The sequence below is a fragment of the Protomyctophum parallelum genome, assembly GCF_964188405.1.
Source record: "Protomyctophum parallelum genome assembly, chromosome: 21".
Classification (NCBI taxonomy): Eukaryota; Metazoa; Chordata; class Actinopteri; order Myctophiformes; family Myctophidae; genus Protomyctophum; species Protomyctophum parallelum.
Window position 1 is genome coordinate 15,744,813 of NC_139713.1, and position 27,106 is coordinate 15,771,918.

Below are 27,106 nucleotides of genomic sequence, written 5' to 3' on the forward strand. Positions count from 1 at the left end.
TACAAGCATAGTACAACATGGGCAGTATGAGGGCTCCAGCTAAGGTCCTGAGGGCCCTTTTGTTAACAAAGGAGGAGATTCTGCCCAAGAATCTTGTCCTCTGATTTATTCTTTTGATCGCCCTTGTTGTTGCCATGCTATCACCTGTCAGTTTATTGTCAAGGATACATCCTATATATGTGACCTCTTCTTTGCTAGAGGTTACTATGTCATCGACTCGGACCTCATTTACATTTGTCCTACTCCGGGAATGGTTGGACCCAAAAAGGATGGATTCCGTTTTACCGAGGTGCAATGAGAGTTTGTCGTCGGTATAAGCCAGGTTCGGATTTTGGTGAGTTCTGTACTAAGAGCCTCCTCAACCTGCGCTTTGTTTTCTCCCGATATCAGGAGTGCTGAGTCGTCGGCAAACAAGAACAACTTACAGTTACATGCGGCACTCATGTCGTTAATGTATAGTAGGAAGAGTAATGTGCTTCCTTGGGGAACCCCACAGTTCACTGGGAGGGGGGAGGACATGGTTTTCATCAGTGTAAAAAGGTAGTTGACGAACATTTTTCATCTTAGTATTAGTCGACGAAATCAACACTGATCTCCCCTCCACTCCAGGCTGGAGGGCAGAGGGGGTGGCTTTTGGGGCTTGAGGCCGCTGTATCGACCGATTCCGTAACGGGTCTCATGGTCGCAGCCTACAGTACGTATTTCCTGTAGGCGGTAATATATTGCGTTACGTACCCAACACTGCATACTTACACCTAGAAACCTCATTCAAACTTTAAAATGTTCATCCTACGGAGGACATGTTTGCCTGAAAATGAATCTTTGAAATGTTTCATAGTTTTAGTATACTGGTAGTAGCCTATACTGGAGTGTATTTGTGTCTGTGTGGATGAGGTTTGGAAATGTTTGGGAGCCAATCTTTTCATTTTCCTCTCCAAGGTACAGTACAAATTGTGAGGGTGTTATTTTTGTGTTAGCAAGGGTTGCCCCTCATTTCACACACCAGTTGTCCCCAGAATGTACCGGTCTGCAATTAGCTGATGACTTTTTTTCTTACGTCTGAAATGGAGAGAGATGGCCACGCTGCATCTGAGGGGGAGGTTTCATGCCATGTTTGGTGTCATCATTCACGCCCACAAACACACACATCCTCAGGCAGACAGAATAACCTTCACAGAGAGCCTTCAAGGAAATGCTCATCACTTATACCAAGTTACAATTGTGTAACCACTTACCCGGCACTGAAACCGACCATCGGAATGCATTAAATGACCACAGAACAGCAGCTGACAAGGCAAACTGCCAATATCCCCCCAGAAACCACATTACCACATGCATGCCTTAAGCTGGGGATGACACATATATCGCGAGAAGGAACCGCCGAGCAGCTCAAGCCAGAGTCCCGGAAATAGCACACCCTTCGGCTTGGCTCTGCCTCTCCATGAAGTCAGGTGCGAGGACTAGTAAAACAAAAGCAATCAGTATATACGACACAAATTGCAGTGAGTGCGAGTCAGGCCCATGAGGGATCCATTGCTCTTGTGGCGGTCACCCAAAATGACCAAATCAGGTCACTTGAATGGTGTCCAAAAACCTGACATGTACAAAGAGACGTTGTGGCCCCGCTGGCTCTCGTTCAATCTGGACCGGCTTAAATGAAGCTCAGGGAGAACAAGCGGTTGATCCCCGTGCAAGCTAGTGATAACAAAGACAAATGACAAGCCAGGGCGCTGATGGAGTCACAGACTGCTGTCCAATGACCGGTGGGGTGTTTGAGATATCCCTCGAGGGAGAGGAATGGGCACTGACAAGAAAAACCTTTCGATCAACTGTGCAATCCAGCGATAGCGATTAAATCACTTTCCCCGGGACGTTATCATTGTCTGACTGGCTCATCCATCTTATCGCAGAGTGTGTGGGCGTTTAGTGTATACATGCACATGTGCACGTGGGTGTGTGAGTGCGCGCGAGCACAGATGCAGGTGTGTGTGTGTGTGTGTAGTGTACGCACAAGTACATGCGTAGGTGGGTGAATGTGTGTGCCTGAGAGGATGGCTTGATCTGGGCGGTGCGCCAAGCTCACTGAGTGGGTTTTCGCTGGAAAAGTGCACACCGTTTTTACAGCGAGGCTTCCAACCATTATGGGCTCAATGAAACCCAGAGTGTATCAATGGAAATTTAAGTCACAACAACCATTATTTAAAAGGCATTTTTTTTATTTAGAAAAAGATTTCTCAAACCCTAAAATGTAAAACACACTTATAAAGACATTATAGTTATTCCCCATAATCTGCAGTTATTGTTTTGTCTTAATCCATTTTAGGCGGAAACCCCTTTCGGTGTTAGCATTATGCTATGCTTTAGCTATTGAAAAATAGCAGACCTACAAGCTCAAGCTATGAGCTTGTAGGTCTGCTATTTTTGAAGAATCGTGAAAAGTGACATGGAAGTGTTTGAGAACGACTGACATAGAAAAACATAGCTTTTTCAAGAAAACAGATTTAGAAGACATTTGCAGAATCGTTCCCAGGTCAAAATGGGTTAAAGAACATATTGTATACATTAAAATGAGGCCGCAGGAGCCTGTCCACTCAATTAGGAATGATATTTTCCCCCTGTGTCTTTTCCCTTAGGAAGTTATTTGTTCCAACAGAATTAATCTCTGCTTGATTTACATCACGGGTCATTTAATATAATTAACATAATTAGCAGTCAAGAGGGGGGGGTGCAGAAAGTCTCTTTGGAGAATCGAAGTAGGCCTACATTTTCTGTTCTTTCATCCGTTGTACACAATTGATTATAGTATAGTATAGTATATTATTTCTACAATGTTTGTAAAGCAGATGATTACTACTGTACTCTCTCACTGTTCAATGTAAATGTAGGTTACAAAGTATACAGTATGCTCCTTCAGTGGCGTTTCTCAACTTTGGGTCTTAATTTTCACGGACATTCCACAGAAATTAATGGAAGATAAGCATTATACATTTCATACATGTCGGCTATAGATTATACATAATATAAAATGTGTTACAGTGCATGTGGAAAACCAGGAGGCTACATGTGTGAAAAGCGGAATGAGGAGTGCCAGTTTTTGGAGCGCGAGACGATATTTTCCAATCGTATACTGTAGCATACAGTATGTACATCATTTACTTTATTTATTTAGTCTGTGGGGGGTGGGTGGAGGCCGGAGAGACAAAAGTTATAGAAACAAACCTTCAGCCAGATGCACAGAACAAAATATAATACAGTACTTACTGTATACAACCCAAAACAAGACAAGGAGAACCCCAACACAATCAATACAGCCCACTGACAAAGGCTACTCAATTCCAGATTAGCTTTTACATACATACATTAATAACACTACGTCACATTATTTCACAACAACATGCGGGCTATAGCAGCGGCCCCCAAACTATTTTGGCCGTGGCGTGCTGACGCTAAGTCTTGTTGTATTTGGCCGAAACAGAATGTCACTGCACTGAGAGACATGCAGCTGCTCTATACATCTCCTTACAACAGTGGTTTACCGGATGTTTTGTGCTAAATAACGCCATAAAACCCCCCCCCGTTACCCTTTTCATGTCACGCGTCCCCGCCTAGAGGGCGTTCGCACAAGGGGTGCGCGCGCCACAGTTTGGGAACAACCCTGGGCTATAGGACGCAAGCTAAAAGTGCCACCACACGCTGAACCGTCAACGGCAGTGAGCCCGCTCCTGAAGGAACTATAGTTTCTTTCTTGATTAAATGCCAATTTTTGCCTTTGCCTTTTGTGAATGAGTAGCTTACAGTATACGTCTATTGGTATGAAATGAACAAATTATAGCTTTAGTTTACAGTACTTAGTTTAGACTGGTCATTGGTTAGACCAGTCATTAGTCCTGCTACAACTACAACCTATATCTCAAACCCTCACCCTAACCTCCCACGGGGCAGCACACCTAAACCCAACCTTAACCCTCTCCCAACCTTTATGTCTAACCAATGACTAGTCTAAACTAAGTATGCACCCCTGTGGGCATTTGTTGCTGCTGCTTTCAACGACAGTCCACCTTTCCACGTGAACAAGACTTAGGACAATATTAATTTGTACCCATCAACGTACAACTATGATTTCCATCAGCTCCTTACACTTGGCCAAGCATCTCCACATTAAACCTTGGCCCTGTGCGATCCACCTCTGGCAGAGCTGAGGGCGAGCCAGCAGGAGAGCTGCAGCGGACGTTAGCGTCGCTACGAGCACCGCTCCGCTCAGGTACGGGAATTTGGAATTTGACGTCGTCGTCGTCAGCCACGCTGGGACGTCCGTGTCGTCGTGTTGCTGCTGTGCCTTCTCCTCCCGCTCCTTTGGGGTCAGCGCCACGGGGCAGAGTTCTGCCAGGACCTCCAGAGCCGCCCGCCGTCCCGCCTGCACCGCGCCGCTCATGTAGCCGCACCAACGGGTGGCCGTCTCGGTGCCCGCCCAATGGATCCTGGAACGTGAATATCACACACACACACACACACACGGTTCGATTTGCTGGGGTGGATAATGGATAACGGTGTTGATTTCGTCAACAAATAACCCATTCTACGTGAGATCAGATTATAAAAATGACTTCTACATCCTGACAGTTTTCCATTCTGACCTGAGATCAGATTCTAAAAATGTCAGTCGTTCTTCGATAATAAAAAAAAAGCAGACCTACAAGCTCGTAGTGCGCCACTCGGTGGCGCGCTACAAGCTACGAGCTTGCTAAAGCATAACAGTGCACCAAAATGGGTTCCCGCCCAGAATGGGATAAAAACTAGAGTAAAATGTTAGGAAGGGACTACAGTGGACAAGAGATCCACTATAAGTCATTTTACAATTAGTTGCATGCTGAAAATAGATGGTCTACAAGCCCACAACGCGTCGCAGCACGACACGTTGTGGGCTTGTAGATCGGGTATTTTCAGCAAAACAGTCATTATGACGGCATCAAGTCCCGCCAAAATACATTTTGTTCGACTAAATCAACTGTAGATTTAGTCGACTAAAACTAGACTAACGCTAAGACATTCCAGGTGACAAAAATGTGACTAAAACTAAATGAAAACTATTCAAGAAACTATGACTAAAACCAAAACTACACTAAAGTGGATAATCATGCCCCTGCTTTTATATACGCCCTCCTCATTTTCCACACAGGTGGTGTTTTATCCTTTTGGTCATACTGAATAAAATACATGCTCTCTGTTTGGGAAATGCGTGCATGATAAGTGCAGATCTACAAGTTGGCAGCGTGTGGCGATGCACTGCATTGCAAGATGTCTGCCACCGGCAGACATGCTGCTTTCTCTGACAGTTCAGATGCAAGAAAAATAAAAGGCTGAAATTCTGCCAGGAAACTGGATTCGCGCAACACTAGCAAATCCATCAATGACGCTGGTTATTTGAACAGATACAGACTGTGTTCACCATTCAGATGAAATGTAGGCCTGGACCACAGTGGAAAGCGTGGGTGCGCTCAGTTTTTTTCTTTCTTTTTTCTGCTTTCTACACAAAGTGTTTATTCCGCTTGCAAAGAAATCATTTATGCATAAATACCGTGGGGTCAATTTATGCTTGGTGCTTTGCTCCTTTGTTGCATTGTGCACTCTCTCTCTCTCCCTTTCCCTCTAAAACACTCCCTCGCACTTATGCAATGTTTATCTATTTAGGAATAATAGAAAAGTGCTCTGACCAGACGACCCAGAATCGCCTCAAATGGGCTGTATAGGCAAACACTTATTAGCTTGAGTGAAATACTAATCACACCCTGCCAGTCATCAGGGCATCGTCAGCTAACATTAATATGCACACTGCAATGTCAGTATTACCCCTGTACAGAATAAGTAAATAAGCCGATTAGGCTAGCATTTTACGCACATGCAGCACAGTGCAATTAATGACCGAAGATGGCATGGCCCTTATGATCCCTTTGGCATGACCCTTCACATCAATATGTATTAGCGTCACTTGCTGACCTGTAAGTCCTGTGGTTAATGACCATGTTTATTCCATTTCAATCTACCCAGTCGAGAGCGTATATTCAGAATAAGGCAATACGAAGATAATGTTCACAGCGTTTATTCTGTGCGATGAATTCACATGGAATTAAACTGCCGTTTGTGTCATGATGGGTGCCTCGTCACGCCGCAATTAAGTGACGATTTAAGCGATATTACACGAGAGGGGGTGGTTTAACGTCATTAACCCATTCTGACCTGAGATCAGATTCTATAAATGTCAGTCGTTCTTTGATTTTTTTTAAATGGCAGACCTACAAGCTCGTAGCGCGCCACTCGGTGGCGCGCTACGTAGCTTGTAGATCTGCTATTTTTCAATAGCTAAAGCATAACATGATGCTGACACCAAAATGGGTGCCCGGTCAGAATGGGTTCATGCAATGTTAAACCACCCCCTCTCGTGTGATATTGCAAACAGTTACCCTTAAAACTACAAAAGAAAATAGCTGAAAAAAAAACGTATTTCTTTAATGACAGATGTAGTCACTACGACCACAAACGTCCCAAGAAACTAGCTAGCCTAGCCACCGAGTTTGCTGCGCTCTGGGAAAACAGAGCAGCTGAATTCTTTGTTTTGATTATAGGTGTGGAGTGGTGCTCGTTTGAACCACGGCTAGAAGGCCGTTTCGACCAATCCGATTGCTTCCGAGAAACGACCTGTCGTATAATGCTGATTATCTTTCTTTTTTTAACGAGGTGGTAGACGGGGGTGCAGTGGTGCAGTCGCCTCACAGCTACTGCAGAAGGTCCTGGGTTCGATTCCCGTGCACCTGGGGCGCTGTGGGCGTGTTTTCTCTCCTTCGCGTCATCAGTGCTCAAATTCTGAGCGGGGTTGGCGAAAGGGCCTTTCTGTGTGGAGTTTGCATGTTCTCCCCGTGTCCCCTAGGGTAGGTACCCTCACATGTTCTCCCCGTGTCCCCTAGGGTAGGTACCCTCACATGTTCTCCCCCGTGTCTCCTAGGGTAGGTACCCTCACATGTTCTCCCCCGTGTCCCATAGGGTACCCTCACACAAAACATGCTGTAATCCATCTCTATACTGCCCCCCCCCCCCCCCCCCCCTAAGAAGCAGCCTGCTCACTCCTCATGCATTGAAGGAAGCATGAGTTCACTCACTCCGTTCGGGGCTATACAGACGTATACGTATAAACACAGAGACGTGGTGCATTTATATTAGGATGATGGAATCAATCTAAAAAAAAAAAAAGTGTCCTTCACAATTTGGCTTATCGTCCCTCAGAATAGGGACGCTAAATTGGTAATGTCCGAATTTCATCCTCGCGTAAAACGCAGCAAACGCTGCGAATTGTCATTTTTCAAGACTTTTGTTGATTACATGTGTGCGGCTATGTGTGTCAAGGACACACATAGCATCAAGCATGTCCTTGAGAGGATCCATCTCCCGTATGAGGGGGTAGGAACGCTATCCCGTCCACGGCTCCTCTTCTAGTCGCGCTATATGCAATGAGCTCCCTGTTCTCTCCCTGTGGACGTAATGTCATTATGGAAATGCATTCCCCCCCCCCCCCCCCCCACACACACACACACCGACGCCCTCCCCCCCCTCCCCCCCTCCGGTTGCCTCTCTTCGTTATCCACCTCTCCCTCTCTCTCTCTCTCGTTCGTTCGGCATTGTGCATCTCCTAACAGGCCATTAGAAATGGATTAACCCGTTTAGACCTGGAGGACGATTCTAACAAAATTAGCCTTACTTTAATCATCACAGTTTTATGAAAAATAAAACATGTTTTTCATGTCAAGGACTCCCAAAATTATATGTAATTGGGCCGCCGACCCCCCATCTGAAAATATGTCGTTCCAGGGACCTCTCGTAGAGAGTGCCGCGCTATACGAGCTTGCAGGTCTGCTATTTTTGAAAGAAATCGCGAAAATGTGGCACAAATCTTTGAATATATATATATTCTTTCAGAGTGAAGGTTTTTTAACTCAAATCTTTGCTTCATGGGTTAGGGTCCCTGGAACGACAGAAAAGGGGTCCCCCCGCCCAGAATGGTTTAAGGGGGCCGTCGTCCCATGAGAATGCCACGTTGGCCCCGTGTCCATTCCTTTAGAACTGGACTAATGCATGTTAGCGGGGGCATAATCACCGCTGTTGCTCTCCATTCTGCTCAGGTCACTGCTCTGTATAGGCACACGGCGCGTCTAGTATACGCAGTATGAAACGCTCAGCGTTCATTTAACTCCGACGAGAGAGAGATCTATAGCCAAGGGTGGGTCCATCTGGTTTCCACTTTGTTCCCTCTCCGGAGAGACCCTTGCAGATTTTGGTTCCATTTGTACTCTCAATTTGGAATTGGATGAAAACGGAGTGGAGTATAGGTTATGTGAGAGATCTTTGGGCGGGCAGCCTGCATGCAGTTCAGGTATTTTGTGTCTGGGTTTCTTAACTCATTTAGGTCGGGAACCCCTTTTGGTGTTTTAAGCGTTATATACTTTAGCTATTGAAAAATGGCAGATCTACAAGCTCATAGCGCTACGAGCATGACCATATATTCTTTCAGGGGGAACGGTTTTAACTCAAATCTTTGCTTCTTGGGGGGGGGGGGGTCGGGGGTCCCTGGAACAACTATTATTTTCAGATGGGGGTCGGCGGCCAATTACATTAATATTTAGCACCACTGATATAGAAACTTAAGGTTTTTCAGACAATTGTCAGAATTTGAAAGACATTTTTAAAACTTCTATGTCAGGCCTGGACTAAGGCCGATTCTAAAAATGCCTTCTAAATACAGACCTAAAGTTTTCAGAAATGTCTCAAATCTATTTTCAAAAATGTTATATTGCCATTTACTATAGCAACAAGAACCCCAAAAAGGGTTCCCATCCAGAAGGAGCTAAAACACCAAAAGGGGTTCCCGTCCTGAATGTTTTTTTTTTTTTTTTTTAACAACAGGACATACAAAAAAAGGCAGACATGCATCATAACGATGTATGTAATCTACCTGTAGATTCATATCACAAAGACCTGTATCAACAACGATAAGAATGCGCTCACACACACACACACACACACACACATTGACAGGTGGGCGTTTTACAGCACACTGCTGTTCTCCCACTGCATATACGTGTTGCTTCCCTTTGCTATACCCGACCGAACGCCCAGAGATTGTGAAAATATTGTTAAAACCGGCTGGCTCAGAGAGAGAAAAAAAGAGCGAGAGAGACCCACATTATATCCCCCCGCAAGGCTATAGCATAGAATCCCACCAGAGATTTTTCTCCTGTTGGCTGGCAGCCCCGTGCTATCTCCCCAGGAACACACCTGCTATCTCAATAAAGGAGAGAAAATCACCACTGGGGGTTGGACAGCCAATTACTCTTTAAAGAAAATAAGTAGGCCTATAGAGAGAACACACACACACACACACAGTACCATATGTCAGAGTAAGGAGCAAGTTTCTCCCTGGAGAGAGAGAGAGAGAGAGAGAGAGAGAGAGAGAGCGTTGCGACATGCTGGGCCTCGATGGCCAGCTGTAGGTAGGTAGGGCTGATTACCTGCCGCAGGGTTTCCTCAGGCTGGGGTGGTAATACGTTAGCAGGCCCGGTGCCATGACATTAACAGGACACCCCCCGCTGTAGTCCTCCTTCGCCCAGTCCTGTAATGTACACATGTATACATACAGTATGATGACAACAGCAGTGTTGTTGTTTTTTTGTCGACTTTAAAGGACCACTTCACCACTTTTCTACCTATCTTCATATAATAGGTCCTCACTAATAATCATGAAAAAAAGGCAGTCTGTGTCTCATAGGACGGATGTGGGCAGTTTAGAAAACGTCTTCCAGTGACATCATCATTAGGCAGATTTTTTTTAAACATGATTTTTTTTTTTACAAAAATATTTAAATTTTCATTATCGTGAGAACGATGGCTTCCATTTTCGCATTGCAACTTTTCAGGACTAGAAAGCCTGCAGTTTCTATTTGCTTGTATTCCCCATCGATGATGTCACTGGAAGACGGTTTCTGCCCACAGACGACCTATGAGACACAGACATTACATTAGAAAATGGCACCATTTTTTCCATGATTATTAGTGAGGACCTATTATATGAAAATAGGTTGATAAGTGGTGAAGTGGTCCTTTAAAACTAAGACCAAAAATGTTCGTCGACTATATCTAATTTCCACTGACGAAAACTAAGTGGAACTAAATATAGGCCTGCTGACAATTTCGTCAACAAATAAAAACTAGGTTAAAATGTTAGGAAGGGACTAGTGGACAGGAGATCCAGTATAAGTCATTGTCTCCACCAGCCGAAGGCATGGGGAGAGTATGTTTTGCACTCCGTCCGTCCGTCCGTGTGTCCGTCCGTCCGTGACCAGCTAATCTCAGCCACCGTTAACCTGGTCGATGCCAAATTTTGCACACACACTCCCTGGATGCCAACCATGAACCTCTGCCCCAAACTTTCCAGAACGGCCTGTTATAGCGCCACCAGGAGGCCGCTTTGTGCAAAACAAGTTTTTGCACACCACACCTACAGATTTTGTCCAAACATCACGCAAATTGGTACACAGTCTCTCTAGAGCCATTCAACCAAACCGGTCTTTCAGATTTCTCAGACTCCATACTGATTGGTTAAGATTGGCTTCTAAAATTCACAGGAGTGCTCAGTTTCAAACAAAATGCTGCAAATCATGAACACATCGCGTGATTTCCCTGAAATTGTGCACCCACATTTCCACTAGGCCGAGGACGAAATGCCACATGAACAATTTCAACTCAGCCTCAAGGTGGCGCTATAACTGTCCCAAAAGTGTTTTACCTCTAACTGCACGGATCTGTGGATAACCTGGTGGAGACCTGTGCCCAGAAGGGCACTTTTTCTAGTTTTACACTTGGCTGCATGCTGAAAATAGCCGATCTACAAGCTCGCGATGCGTTGTGAGCTTGTAGATCGGCAATTTCCAGCAAAAGTAAAAACAGACATTACGACGGCATCAAGGCCCGCCAAAATACATTTGTCGACTAAATAAAACAGTAGATTTAGTCGACTAAAACTAGACCAACACAGACATTCCAGGTGACTAAAATGTGACTAAAACTAAATGAAAACTATTCAAGAGACTATGACTAAAAGTAAAATGGGCCAGTGTAGCAACATTGCAGTGAGTCAAAGCAGCACAGCGATGGCGGCCCGGGTAGAGTGGGTTTTGTTTTAACCCCAACGTCAAAATTTAAAAAAATGTCTTCTAATTCATGACAAATTTCTGAAAAACCTAATGTTTCTATATAAGTGGTTCTCAATATTTCATGTCAAAATATATGTATTTGACCGCCTCTCAAAAATATGATGTTCCAGTGACCTCCCAGAAGCAAAGATTTGAGTTAAAAACATTCGTTCTGAAAGAAAATGTGTAGGCCAATAGGCGCCCAATACTATGTATATATACTTGTAAAAGACAAGATGTGAAGGCTTGTGTAGGCCTACTATGTAAAGCTGCAACTTTTTAGAAATAAAATGTTATACAGATTTAACCAATGCGTATGGTAAAGTATCCTGATATAATATAACTAACTGCGGTGGTTGTGGGTGGGTGGTCTTTATTTTGGGAACTGTAGATAGTTTCATGTGATAGACTTATTTCTGTAGTTTTGGTGAAACTCGTCACTCATTAACAGGCGATTTGTCCAATGGCAGACAACCAGTGACCATTAACACGCTTAATCTCTGCATTTGAAGGCATTGTTTATAGTGAATGATCATATTCACATGTAGCCTATTAACCCTATTTACACTTCAACCAGGTGAAAGAATGCAGGTGTACTTCATTATTTGCATTCAAATGACTTTGAATGAACGTTCCACGTTCCTTCACAACACCACAACCTGAACGAAGGTGTTGCTGTTATTGTGTTTGTTCAGTTGTTATACTCTGCTGTTCACTGGACACATGACTGTTCTGAATTTGATATGAATACTTATTAATGTTTATAAAACATTAATATAAAATGTATAAAATAAACACATGAAAAGTCAGTTGAGAGAGAAAAACTATAAAATAACAAACAGATAAAGTAAGACACTGGGATGTAAATCACAGTATGAGCAGTTGTTTCTTCACCAGAGCTGTTTCTATACTTGGTTCTGATGTTACTGAAAGAATGTGGATAAATCCTAAAGATTAATGGCTCTGCTGCAGTAACAATTAATTCATATCCACTTATGCAATAGTTAGATTGGACATATTTATCAGTGTATGTACATAATATCCATACCATTTAGTTTGATAACACCAGTCTCCAGTAGGAGTCCCAATGGAGTGTGTTTGGTAGAAAATAAGTCGTTTTTGGATGAACTACTATACTGATTTAAAGGTTTATTATAAACCAGCAGTTTTTATGCACCACATGTGGAAGAACTCCCAGTAAACAGCAGGTATGTCGTCACTCTTATTTATTAAGTCAGTTCTGTTTCTCAATGCATTAGATTGAGTTTTATACAGGTAAAATGTTTGTTTTTAGTTCAATGTTTGTTTTAAAAACGCAGCATAAAATAAAATACAAACATAAATTAAAATACCCTGAGTAACAACTTACAAGACAACAGTGAAACACTCTGTAGTGAGAAAACCGAGACACAATAAGGCTGTGTGTTAACTGTTAAGAGATAATGTGTTACTCATAATTACTCACTATGAAATCCAGCAGCTAGGTACTACTACTAGGTAGTAAAATAAAGGTAGGATTAATGACATGGTCATTTCAGCTAGATTTGTTTTTTTAATAAAGTGCAGACAAGCCTATTGAAACTAATTCCACAAGTGCTCCTCATTCCCTCATTTACATTTTAACCTGGGGAAAGAATGTGGGGTTTGTTCATTATTTAGCATTTGAATAAACATTGAATTGCAGTCATCACCACCCTATTGAAACTAATTCCACACACCTGAGTGCTCCTCATTCCCTCAGAGCAACACAACCTGAACAATGACTTAAAGACATAAAGTTGTCCAGGTTTCCCAGGTTTAGAAAATAGTTGTTGCTGTTATTGTGTCTCTGTTGTTAATAACAATGTAATGATGGATATAGGATATAATTATTACACAGATAATGACTTATCCTGATTTATCCTGACTTATCCTGGTCATGAATTAATAATGCCTTATTACACTATGGACACATGTTTCTGCACACAGGCCTACACATTACACAATGGGATTTCACTGTAAATATAGATAAGCGATTAAATGAGAACAGTAGAGCACAATTGGCTATGAGACTTTGATGATTTGACAATATACTAATTTCTTGTTATAGGCATTGACCAGTCCTGTACAGAAACCCCACCACTGTAGACAAATAGTGTTTTGGAAAACTGTTTTTCTTGTTGGTTCTATGTTACTGAAAGAATGTGGAGCAATCCTCTCATGGATCTGCTGCAGTAACAAGTATAATTAATATCCACTTATTCAATATTGTTAGACTATACATATATTATCCAGATATATTGGATATAGATATATTCATATTAAATATGAAGCTTACAAAGCAATCTCAGTTCAAAGTTTATTTCTAGAATGTTGCATAGAGCATAACCTGGGGGAGGAGTCAGAGAGGGGTGGAGCACATGCAGCAGTTTGTTAGGTTGTGATTGGTGGCTGATGACTATTGTTCCACTCTTTGGCCAATCAACACCAAGCAGTTAGTGGTTCTACCTCAGGCTCTCCAGTATAAGAAGAGTTTGTAGTTGTCAGTTCTCCACAACTCCTCCAGGATATCTATAATTTCTGATCTCATCTGACTGTGGACTCCAGACTTCAGCTGAAGATGAACTCTCTTAACAAACCCAAGGATCATCAAGACCTCTGTAAGTTACTTACTGTGTCTATATGGATATACAGCATGCCGTAATGATTTTTTTAAAATCTAGTCATTTGTTTGTTTTGATTTATTTTAGCATTGACTACCTGTTTTTGTGTATTTTCTAAAATATAAAATGATTGTAGAATCAAATTATAAATGGATTCACACTAGTTTTTGCTATTTTAAGTCCAGGAATGCCTCTAAACATTTCCTTTGTTTTTGTTTCCAATTCAGTGTTGCATCATCAGTCTGTTTTCCCTGTTCTACCAGAGGTGAATGAACAGAGAAGCTTGGCTAAGCAAAAATACCACTGCTGTGATCAGTGTGGACAACACTTCTCTAGATTGTCAAGCCTTAAAACACACCAGAAAATTCATATAGGAGAGAAACCCTATGGATGTGATCAGTGTGGACAACATTTCTCTCGAATGGCACACCTTAAAAGACATCAGAGAATTCACACTGGAGAGAAACCCTATGGGTGTGATCAGTGTGGACAACACTTCTCTACAATGGACGGCCTTAAAAGACATCAGAGAATTCACACTGGAGAGAAACCCTATGGGTGTGATCAGTGTGGACAACACTTCTCTCAAATGGACGGCCTTAAAACACATAAGAGAATTCACACTGGAGAGAAACCCTATGGATGTGATCAGTGTGGACAACATTTCTCTCAAATGGACGTCCTTAAAACACATAAGAGAATTCACACTGGAGAGAAACCCTATGGGTGTGATCAGTGTGGACAACACTTCCGTACAATGGGAAATCTTAAATCACACCAGAGGATTCACACTGGAGAAAAACCGTATGGATGTGATCAGTGTGGACAACATTTCTCTCAAATGGACAGCCTTAAAACACATAAGAGAATTCACACTGGAGAGAAACCCTATGGGTGTGATCAGTGTGGACAACACTTCCGTACAATGGGAAGTCTTAAATCACACCAGAGGATTCACACTGGAGAAAAACCCTATGGATGTGATCATTGTGGTAAACACTTCTCTCATTTGACCCACCTTAAAACACACCAGAGAATTCACACTGGTGAGAAACCCTATGGTTGTGATCAGTGTGGACAACACTTCTCTCAAATGCCAAGCCTTAAAATACACCAGAGAATTCACACTGGAGAGAAACCCTATGGATGTGATCAGTGTGGACAACATTTCTCTCGAATGGGCAACCTTAAAACACACCAGATAATTCACACTGTAGAGAAACCCAAATAATTGTGATATGTGAGGAAAAGCTTTTAGTAATTATATTAATTTAGAAGTTCACAGGTTGTACACACTGTTCCCTTGTGGTCAGTGGTAATATCCAATTATTCAATATTATTAGACCAGATAGTCGAAAACGAGATCTCAAGGGGTATTCCAAATAAATAATTTAAATAATCATAGTCAGATACTCTATATTGGATGTAGATAGATTCATATATTAAATATGAAGCTTAGAAACAAAGCAATCTCACAGTTAGCAGTTTCTTTCTAGAATGTTGCATGGGACATGGGGGAGGGGTGGAGCACATGCAGCAGTTTCTTAGGTTGTGATTGGTGGCTGATGATTCTATTGTTGAGCTGGTTCTACTTGGTTCTGATGTTACTGAAATAATGTGGAGAAATCCTCTTAATGGCTCTGCTGCAGTAACAATTAATTAATATCCACTTATTCAATAGTTAGATATTTATCCATATACTCAGTGTATGTACATAATATCCATAGCATATAGTTTGATAACATCAGTCTCCAGTAGGAGTCCCAATGGAGAGTGTTTGGTAGAAAATAGTCAGTTGTGCCAAAAAAAGTGTTTGTAACAAAAAATAATACACAAAACCAAAACGAATAGAACATCAACAACAACAGGGGACAACTATAAGCTCTTTCATGTAGGCTAATAGGGGCCCAATACTTGTATGTATATATACACTTGTAAAAGACAAGATGTGAAGGCTTGTGTACTATGTAAAGCTGCAACTTTTTAGAAATAAAATGTTATACAGATTTAACCAATGCGTATGGTAAAGTATCCTGATATAATATAACTAACTGCGGTGGTTGTGGGTGGGTGGTCTTTATTTTGGGAACTGTAGATAGTTTCATGTGATAGACTTATTTCTGTAGTTTTGGTGAAACTCGTCACTCATTAACAGGCGATTTGTCCAATGGCAGACAACCAGTGACCATTAACACGCTTAATCTCTGCATTTGAAGGCATTGTTTATAGTGAATGATCATATTCACATGTAGCCTATTAACCCTATTTACACTTCAACCAGGTGAAAGAATGCAGGTGTACTTCATTATTTGCATTCAAATGACTTTGAATGAACGTTCCACGTTCCTTCACAACACCACAACCTGAACGAAGGTGTTGCTGTTATTGTGTTTGTTCAGTTGTTATACTCTGCTGTTCACTGGACACATGACTGTTCTGAATTTGATATGAATACTTATTAATGTTTATAAAACATTAATATAAAATGTATAAAATAAACACATGAAAAGTCAGTTGAGAGAGAAAAACTATAAAATAACAAACAGATAAAGTAAGACACTGGGATGTAAATCACAGTATGAGCAGTTGTTTCTTCACCAGAGCTGTTTCTATACTTGGTTCTGATGTTACTGAAAGAATGTGGATAAATCCTAAAGATTAATGGCTCTGCTGCAGTAACAATTAATTCATATCCACTTATGCAATAGTTAGATTGGACATATTTATCAGTGTATGTACATAATATCCATACCATTTAGTTTGATAACACCAGTCTCCAGTAGGAGTCCCAATGGAGTGTGTTTGGTAGAAAATAAGTCGTTTTTGGATGAACTACTATACTGATTTAAAGGTTTATTATAAACCAGCAGTTTTTATGCACCACATGTGGAAGAACTCCCAGTAAACAGCAGGTATGTCGTCACTCTTATTTATTAAGTCAGTTCTGTTTCTCAATGCATTAGATTGAGTTTTATACAGGTAAAATGTTTGTTTTTAGTTCAATGTTTGTTTTAAAAACGCAGCATAAAATAAAATACAAACATAAATTAAAATACCCTGAGTAACAACTTACAAGACAACAGTGAAACACTCTGTAGTGAGAAAACCGAGACACAATAAGGCTGTGTGTTAACTGTTAAGAGATAATGTGTTACTCATAATTACTCACTATGAAATCCAGCAGCTAGGTACTACTACTAGGTAGTAAAATAAAGGTAGGATTAATGACATGGTCATTTCAGCTAGATTTGTTTTTTTAATAAAGTGCAGACAAGCCTATTGAAACTAATTCCACAAGTGCTCCTCATTCCCTCATTTACATTTTAACCTGGGGAAAGAATGTGGGGTTTGTTCATTATTTAGCATTTGAATAAACATTGAATTGCAGTCATCACCACCCTATTGAAACTAATTCCACACACCTGAGTGCTCCTCATTCCCTCAGAGCAACACAACCTGAACAATGACTTAAAGACATAAAGTTGTCCAGGTTTCCCAGGTTTAGAAAATAGTTGTTGCTGTTATTGTGTCTCTGTTGTTAATAACAATGTAATGATGGATATAGGATATAATTATTACACAGATAATGACTTATCCTGATTTATCCTGACTTATCCTGGTCATGAATTAATAATGCCTTATTACACTATGGACACATGTTTCTGCACACAGGCCTACACATTACACAATGGGATTTCACTGTAAATATAGATAAGCGATTAAATGAGAACAGTAGAGCACAATTGGCTATGAGACTTTGATGATTTGACAATATACTAATTTCTTGTTATAGGCATTGACCAGTCCTGTACAGAAACCCCACCACTGTAGACAAATAGTGTTTTGGAAAACTGTTTTTCTTGTTGGTTCTATGTTACTGAAAGAATGTGGAGCAATCCTCTCATGGATCTGCTGCAGTAACAAGTATAATTAATATCCACTTATTCAATATTGTTAGACTATACATATATTATCCAGATATATTGGATATAGATATATTCATATTAAATATGAAGCTTACAAAGCAATCTCAGTTCAAAGTTTATTTCTAGAATGTTGCATAGAGCATAACCTGGGGGAGGAGTCAGAGAGGGGTGGAGCACATGCAGCAGTTTGTTAGGTTGTGATTGGTGGCTGATGACTATTGTTCCACTCTTTGGCCAATCAACACCAAGCAGTTAGTGGTTCTACCTCAGGCTCTCCAGTATAAGAAGAGTTTGTAGTTGTCAGTTCTCCACAACTCCTCCAGGATATCTATAATTTCTGATCTCATCTGACTGTGGACTCCAGACTTCAGCTGAAGATGAACTCTCTTAACAAACCCAAGGATCATCAAGACCTCTGTAAGTTACTTACTGTGTCTATATGGATATACAGCATGCCGTAATGATTTTTTTAAAATCTAGTCATTTGTTTGTTTTGATTTATTTTAGCATTGACTACCTGTTTTTGTGTATTTTCTAAAATATAAAATGATTGTAGAATCAAATTATAAATGGATTCACACTAGTTTTTGCTATTTTAAGTCCAGGAATGCCTCTAAACATTTCCTTTGTTTTTGTTTCCAATTCAGTGTTGCATCATCAGTCTGTTTTCCCTGTTCTACCAGAGGTGAATGAACAGAGAAGCTTGGCTAAGCAAAAATACCACTGCTGTGATCAGTGTGGACAACACTTCTCTAGATTGTCAAGCCTTAAAACACACCAGAAAATTCATATAGGAGAGAAACCCTATGGATGTGATCAGTGTGGACAACATTTCTCTCGAATGGCACACCTTAAAAGACATCAGAGAATTCACACTGGAGAGAAACCCTATGGGTGTGATCAGTGTGGACAACACTTCTCTACAATGGACGGCCTTAAAAGACATCAGAGAATTCACACTGGAGAGAAACCCTATGGGTGTGATCAGTGTGGACAACACTTCTCTCAAATGGACGGCCTTAAAACACATAAGAGAATTCACACTGGAGAGAAACCCTATGGATGTGATCAGTGTGGACAACATTTCTCTCAAATGGACGTCCTTAAAACACATAAGAGAATTCACACTGGAGAGAAACCCTATGGGTGTGATCAGTGTGGACAACACTTCCGTACAATGGGAAATCTTAAATCACACCAGAGGATTCACACTGGAGAAAAACCGTATGGATGTGATCAGTGTGGACAACATTTCTCTCAAATGGACAGCCTTAAAACACATAAGAGAATTCACACTGGAGAGAAACCCTATGGGTGTGATCAGTGTGGACAACACTTCCGTACAATGGGAAGTCTTAAATCACACCAGAGGATTCACACTGGAGAAAAACCCTATGGATGTGATCATTGTGGTAAACACTTCTCTCATTTGACCCACCTTAAAACACACCAGAGAATTCACACTGGTGAGAAACCCTATGGTTGTGATCAGTGTGGACAACACTTCTCTCAAATGCCAAGCCTTAAAATACACCAGAGAATTCACACTGGAGAGAAACCCTATGGATGTGATCAGTGTGGACAACATTTCTCTCGAATGGGCAACCTTAAAACACACCAGATAATTCACACTGTAGAGAAACCCAAATAATTGTGATATGTGAGGAAAAGCTTTTAGTAATTATATTAATTTAGAAGTTCACAGGTTGTACACACTGTTCCCTTGTGGTCAGTGGTAATATCCAATTATTCAATATTATTAGACCAGATAGTCGAAAACGAGATCTCAAGGGGTATTCCAAATAAATAATTTAAATAATCATAGTCAGATACTCTATATTGGATGTAGATAGATTCATATATTAAATATGAAGCTTAGAAACAAAGCAATCTCACAGTTAGCAGTTTCTTTCTAGAATGTTGCATGGGACATGGGGGAGGGGTGGAGCACATGCAGCAGTTTCTTAGGTTGTGATTGGTGGCTGATGATTCTATTGTTGAGCTGGTTCTACTTGGTTCTGATGTTACTGAAATAATGTGGAGAAATCCTCTTAATGGCTCTGCTGCAGTAACAATTAATTAATATCCACTTATTCAATAGTTAGATATTTATCCATATACTCAGTGTATGTACATAATATCCATAGCATATAGTTTGATAACATCAGTCTCCAGTAGGAGTCCCAATGGAGAGTGTTTGGTAGAAAATAGTCAGTTGTGCCAAAAAAAGTGTTTGTAACAAAAAATAATACACAAAACCAAAACGAATAGAACATCAACAACAACAGGGGACAACTATAAGCTCTTTCATGTAGGCTAATAGGGGCCCAATACTTGTATGTATATATACACTTGTAAAAGACAAGATGTGAAGGCTTGTGTACTATGTAAAGCTGCAACTTTTTAGAAATAAAATGTTATACAGATTTAACCAATGCGTATGGTAAAGTAGCCTGATATAATATAACTAACTGCGGTGGTTGTGGGTGGGTGGTCTTTATTTTGGGAACTGTAGATAGTTTCATGTGATAGACTTATTTCTGTAGTTTTGGTGAAACTTGTCACTCATTAACAGGCGATCTGTCCAATGGCAGACAACCAGTGACCATTAACACGCTTAATCTCTGCATTTGAAGGCATTGTTTATAGTGAATGATCATATTCACATGTAGCCTATTAACCCTATTTACACTTCAACCAGGTGAAAGAATGCAGGTGTACTTCATTATTTGCATTCAAATGACTTTGAATGAACGTTCCACGTTCCGTCACAACACCACAACCTGAACGAAGGTCTCACACTAAGGTTTCCATATTTAAATGAACATTAATGTTGCTGTTATTGTGTTTGTTCAGTTGTTATACTCTGCTGTTCACTGGACACATGACTGTTCTGAATTTTATATGAATACTTATTAATGTTTATAAAACATTAAAGGTGATATAGACAAGTTTCCAGTGTTTGTACACAGAAGTGAGTGAGTGTTTCCAAACAAATGCATATCTAGCTCCACCCCCCTCCCCCCCTCATTCTATTGGCTGAGCCAGGTCACTTCAGGCTATGGGATTGTTGTTGCTGCTGGGAGGGACGCTATGGATATTGCGCTCGTATGGCTAAATATGACATTACAAAATTATGAATTTCTATCGATATCTTAGTTACAACAATGACATTGAAGTTGACATGTTTTTTTAAGGCTAACTGTAGCATAATCGCAATATCACACCGAGTCCCGCAAATGAGGAAGTAGGAAGTAGAGGAGACTCACTGGCTCTCAATTAAATCGCGTTTTCATTATAATACTGCAGTGCTGGGTTGAACACACCGTCACAGCCTCGCGCTGCAATTGGCTAAAAGTTTAAATCCCCTCCGACGTCCCGAGTAGTAAACTGTAGGATATAAACAGTGCATTCAACCACAGGGGGGAAAAGGGGGAGTGTGCTGTTGCAGGAGAACACCTCAGCATCATAATATAGGGAAGGATACAGGGGGAAAAGGCCAAAAGAATTCATTTATATATATTTTAAATTTTGGCTGAAAACTTGTCTCTATCACCTTTAATATAAAATGTATAAAATAAACACATGAAAAGTCAGTTGAGAGAGAAAAACTATAAAATAACAAACAAAAAGATAAAGTAAGACACTGGGATGTAAATCACAGTATGAGCAGTTGTTTCTTCACCAGAGCTGTTTCTATACTTGGTTCTGATGTTACTGAAAGAATGTGGAGAAATCCTAAGATTAATGGCTCTGCTGCAGTAACAATTAATTCATATCCACTTATGCAATAGTTAGATTGTACATATTTATCAGTGTATGTACATAATATCCATACCATATAGTTTGATAACACCAGTCTCCAGTAGGAGTCACAATGGAGAGTTTGGTAGAATATAAGTCATTTTTGGATGAACTACTATACTGATTTTTAAGGTTTATTATAAACCAGCTGTTTTTATGCACCACATGTGGAAGAACTCCCAGTAAACAGCAGGTATGTCGTCACTCTTATTTATTAAGTCAGTTCTGTTTCTCAATGCATTAGATTGAGTTTTATACAGGTTTAATGTTTGTTTTTAGTTCAATGTTTGTTTTAAAAACGCAGCATAAAATAAAATACAAAAATAAATTAAAATACCCTGAGTAACAACTTACAAGAAAACAGTGAAACACTCTGTAGTGAGAAAACCGATAAGGCATGTGTTAACTGTTAAGAGATAACAATGTGTTACTCATAATTACTCACTATGAAATCCAGCAGCTAGGCACTACTACTAGGTAGTAAAATAAAGGTAGGATTAATGACATGGTCATTTCAGGTAGATTTGTTTTTTAATAAAGTGCAGACACAAGCATATTTAAACTAATTCCACGAGTGCTCCTCATTCCCTCATTTACATTTTAACCTAGGGAAAGAATGTGGGGTTTGTTCATTATTTAGCATTTGAATAAACATTGAATTGCAGTCATCACCACCCTATTGAAACTAATTCCACACACCTGAGTGCTCCTCATTCCCTCAAAGCAACACAACCTGAACAATGACTTAAAGACATAAAGTTGTCCAGGTTTCCCAGGTTTAGACAATACAGTTGTTGCTGTTATTGTGTCTCTGTTGTTAATAACAATGTAATGATGGATATAGGATATAATTATTACACGGATAATGACTTATCCTGATTTATCCTGACTTATCCTCGTCATTAATTAATAACGCCTTATTACACTATGGACACATGTTTCTGCACACAGGCCTACACATTACACAATGGGATTTCACTGTAACCAAATGGACCCTAAAATGGAACAGTGTACGGGTCCATTTGGTTCCATTTTACGCTCTCAAGAGTTAATATATTGTTAAAACATCTGCATTAATTCATTTATAAGACGTCTACACAATTACAGATTGTAGAAGTTATTGTTATTTTGACCACCACATCAATACGGCATGTAATTGTGGTCATAATCTTATCCTATACGACAAACTAAATATTAAAAGTTTTACGGCCTGAGAGGCTAAATGTCATAAGGTGGTTCACGTGGCTCAAAGGCTGAATGAAGAATGGTCCTTCATATGAAAAGGGTTGAAAACCACTGTCCTATTATGTAATTTGTGCAGGGCCCATGAGAAAATAATGCAATGGCCGAACCTCACCCCTCAAAGCAAAACTTGAAGAAGTGGAATGTGCTTCTGGTTGCGACAAGAGTGAAAAATAATTGTGGGAACAGCAATCAGGTAAACTTGTGTTCAGCACTATTTACTTCAAAGTAAATAACAGTGGTGACAAAAGTACGGACATTCTCAAGTAAAAGTTTCAATACTGCAATGTAGAAATATACACCAGTTCCATGTAAATATCCAGAATTCAACATTTACTTGCACAAAAGTATTGGTATCAACATGTACTTAAAGTATACCACAAGTACAAAGTATATTGCTTCAAATGAGTCAAATGTATTAAAATCGTTTGGAAAATAGCAGATCTACAAGCTTGCGATGTGACGGCATTGTGAGCGTGTAAATGGCATAAATGTATATAGGGCTGATACAAATCTACTACTAAGTAACTAGTAACTAAAGTTTTCCTATAATTGCAGTCGAGTAAAAGTATATTTTCCTCTGAGATGTAGTGGAGTCGAAGTGAATGTAAATTGGAAATACTCCAGTAAAGAAAAAATGTAATCTCAAAATCGTACTAAAATGTACAGTAAATGAGTAAAAATTACTTTACACCACTGGTTGTGACCATAGGTCGCATTTACTATGAAAACCTGCATCTCCCGTCCGTTAGTCACGCCTCCATATATGGTCACGACTCGTGACATCACGCCTCCATACGCCTCGTGACTCCATATATGAAGATCACGACACTGACCTCATCTAACCCTGGATAACCATATGGAGAAGACTGGTAGATCTGCTATTTTTCAATATCTGAAGTACAACATAATGCTTACAACACCAAAAGGGGTTCCCGCCCAGAATGGGTTATACTGTAAACTGTATAACTATAACTGCACGTTTATACCGTACATACTGTAGGGGCACATCTTTTTTAAACTAGACATAATAATTATTATCCGCCGAGGTTTAGTTACATTTCTGGACTTATGCAAGCAATGGAGTTCATCTGTCCGCAGGGGCAGGCACAGCATTGCATTTAGTAGCTTGGCACAGTGGGCAATAGGCTACAGTACATGCTCGGAATAATAACGATCAAGTATTCAGCCAAAACATAGTATAAATAGTATTGTATATTTGAAAATGTACTAAAAACTATCTGGGGGCCCACAAAATGGGCTTGGTGCAGCTGATAAAAGTATCATTGCACCTCCAGGGGTCCTTGGAGGTTAGAATATAATATATATTATATTCCAATTAATTAGAATATAATATACATTTGAGTAAAAAAAGGCAGCAGTAATTCTTTAAGAATAATTAATTTTCTTATTTTTCTTAAACATGCTTGTTACATTTATTTCCATCAATAAATCAAGTGTAGCTCGAGTGTCCTTTGAGAAGCTCAGTCAATTATATGTGCTAAATAGTTAAAAAATCCTAGAGAGAATGGCATTTTTGCCCAATAAATAACCCTAGGGGTTTTGTGTTTTACAAGTTTTAAGAATCACTAGAATTCAGGCAATGTTAACACCACACCCCCCTGCCAAAACTTTACGACACCCTTTTCCCACCACATGGAAAACCTGCGAGAACTGCCCCTGGATGTGGACAGGATCATAATGGTGAAGTGCCAAAATGAGAAACTGAACTGTGGGGCCACCATCATCATCATCATCATACTATAACACCACCGTATCTCCTCATTGCCTGCACCAATCGCTCCCACTTTTCACACAGGCATTTGACACATTAATGATTATGAATGAATTTATTAGTGAATTAAAAATGCACCAGGCGCAGTACCCCCCACGGCCACAAGGGGGGAGGGGGCAAATATCTCACAACGGGTAAGGGCTAGTAATACTAATTATGTAATAATTCCCCCTCATTCTTTTTTATTATCGTTTGTTATACATTAAAGGTAAGGTGAGGGCAGGTATGGTAAGGTAACGTTTAGTTATAAAGTGCCTTTCTAAACAAAGTTAGGTGCCATACAAAGAATAACGACATTTGAAAAAGTAGGAGGGAAGTAAAAAATCAGACCCGTCTGAAGTGGGTGGTACTGTACTGTACTGTACTGTACTGTACCTCCTCCCTGGCCTGTGTGTGTCTGTGTGTTAGGCTGTGCAACAGTGACACTTGGTGGTGAACAAACGCTATTCCCATGCTCGGACACAGGGACAGACCCAGGGACACCGCCACACACACAGTATATTATCTATAGTTTTTGAGTGGTGCAACCACTGCTATAGACAGCTAAGTTTCTAAAACATTACAAGGTAACGTGCATGAAAAATGGGTTTTGTGCACGTTGACTCTGCTTGTATATCGATGCCAGGGGAAATTACGATTAGTAAGGCTGCTACAAGGAGGAGGAGGAGGAGCCCGAACAAAGAAATAATGTTACACTTATGGACCTTGAATAATTGCACCGCAAATATTAATTATGTGAACTGCACTGCACTGACCCAAATTAAAGAAGGGATGTACCGTAAGGCACGCACACACGCACGCACGCAATTCCACTCTGTTCACTTTGGTGTGTGTACTTTATCTTCTCTGTTCCTCCTGCACTCAAGACAATCAAAGCTGAGCTCCTTAACTCGAAACTCGAACTTGCCATCACAGAGAGCCGTGTACTTTTAGTGCAGCGTTCTCCTCATACATACTAATATTATGTGCATCAATGGAGAACGGCATTACTGTATTTTCAGACCAAAAAAAAGGTTCTCAAGATACAATGTTGTGTATAGTTTCAACTCGTCAATGTCTGGATGCTAGGGGTCTAACGATACATGGTTGACGATACGATACACGGACGATATTGGTTCATTGTGGTGATCCGATCCGATACGATTCAATGATTTGAAATCGATACAGTAACTATTTAAAATACATTGACATTATTTTAAACTAAACCCCTCTTTCTTTTTTTCTTCCAAAAAATGCTAAATACCGCACAGATTATTTGCATAGAAAAACCATTCGATGCCGACTATTTGCATTGCAAAACGATACGATACAAAGTCAATGTTGCCGTTTTCATTTCGACATACTTCGATTGCTGAAAATAAAATCGATTTTTCGATACAGTTACTATAATCGTTATAGACCCCTACTGGATGCCATATACACATAATAATTGTATTGTGGCGGATCTGTGCCCCACATTGAAGTAGTGCTCTGAGTGGAGCAGTTTCTAAACCGTTCTAAACAATAGTGTGTTCTTTGACATGAGCCTTGGAGGCTTTCTACTGTATCTGCCCGAGGGAGTCACCAAGTGAGACAGGCTTTCTACTGTATCTGCCCCAGGGAGTCACCAGGTGAGACAGGCTTTCTACTGTATCTGCCCCAGGGATTCACCAGGTGAGACAGGCTTTCTACTGTATCTGCCCCAGGGAGTCACCTGCAGGTGAGACAGGCTTTCTACTGTATCTGCCCCAGGGAGTCACCTGCAAGTGAGACAGGCTTTCTACTGTATCTGCCCCAGGGAGTCACCAGGTGAGACAGGCTTTCTACTGTATCTGCCCCAGGGATTCACCAGGTGAGACAGGCTTTCTACTGTATCTGCCCCAGGGAGTCACCTGCAGGTGAGACAGGCTTTCTACTGTATCTGCCCCAGGGAGTCACCTGCAAGTGAGACAGGCTTTCTACTGTATCTGCCCCAGGGAGTCACCAGGTGAGACAGGCTTTCTACTGTATCTGCCCCAGGGAGTCACCTGCAGGTGAGACAGGCTTTCTACTGTATCTGCCCCAGGGAGTCACCAGGTGAGACAGGCTTTCTACTGTATCTGCCCCAGGGAGTCACCAGGTGAGACAGGCTTTCTACTGTATCTGCCCCAGGGAGTCACCAGGTGAGACAGGCTTTCTACTGTATCTGCCCCAGGGAGTCACCAGGTGAGACAGGCTTTCTACTGTATCTGCCAGAAGGACTCACTCTGTCGGGCAGAGCGGGGCACGTGACCTAGACCAGTGGTTCCCAAACTTTTTCATGTCAAGGACCCCCAAATTGACACTAATGAGCCCGTGGACTTTTTGAAAAGTTATGCCAGGGACCCCCATAAGAGACCCCGATTTAATAGCATTTCTATCTCTGGATCGACCCCAATTGATATTGTAAAATCAATGTTAATCTAACTGCGTACACACTCTCTCTTACAGACCCATAAGGGTCCA

General features: G+C 40.8%; 1 protein-coding gene across 1 annotated transcript in view; it reads right to left on the minus strand.

Annotated features, from left to right (window-relative positions):
- Positions 1-4,102: 4,102 nt before the first annotated feature.
- LOC310878846 (putative flavin-containing monoamine oxidase A) overlaps positions 4,103-27,106 on the minus strand; it is a gene marked incomplete at its 3' end in the record, with an annotated part of 115,201 nt that continues 92,197 nt past the window's right edge. The window contains exons 11-12 of the mRNA XM_083793261.1: positions 9,555-9,655; positions 4,103-4,478 (exon numbers count right to left, since the gene is read on the minus strand). Coding sequence (XP_083649387.1) covers positions 4,103-4,478; positions 9,555-9,655 — 477 coding nt within the window. The remainder of the gene's footprint in view (positions 4,479-9,554; positions 9,656-27,106) is intronic.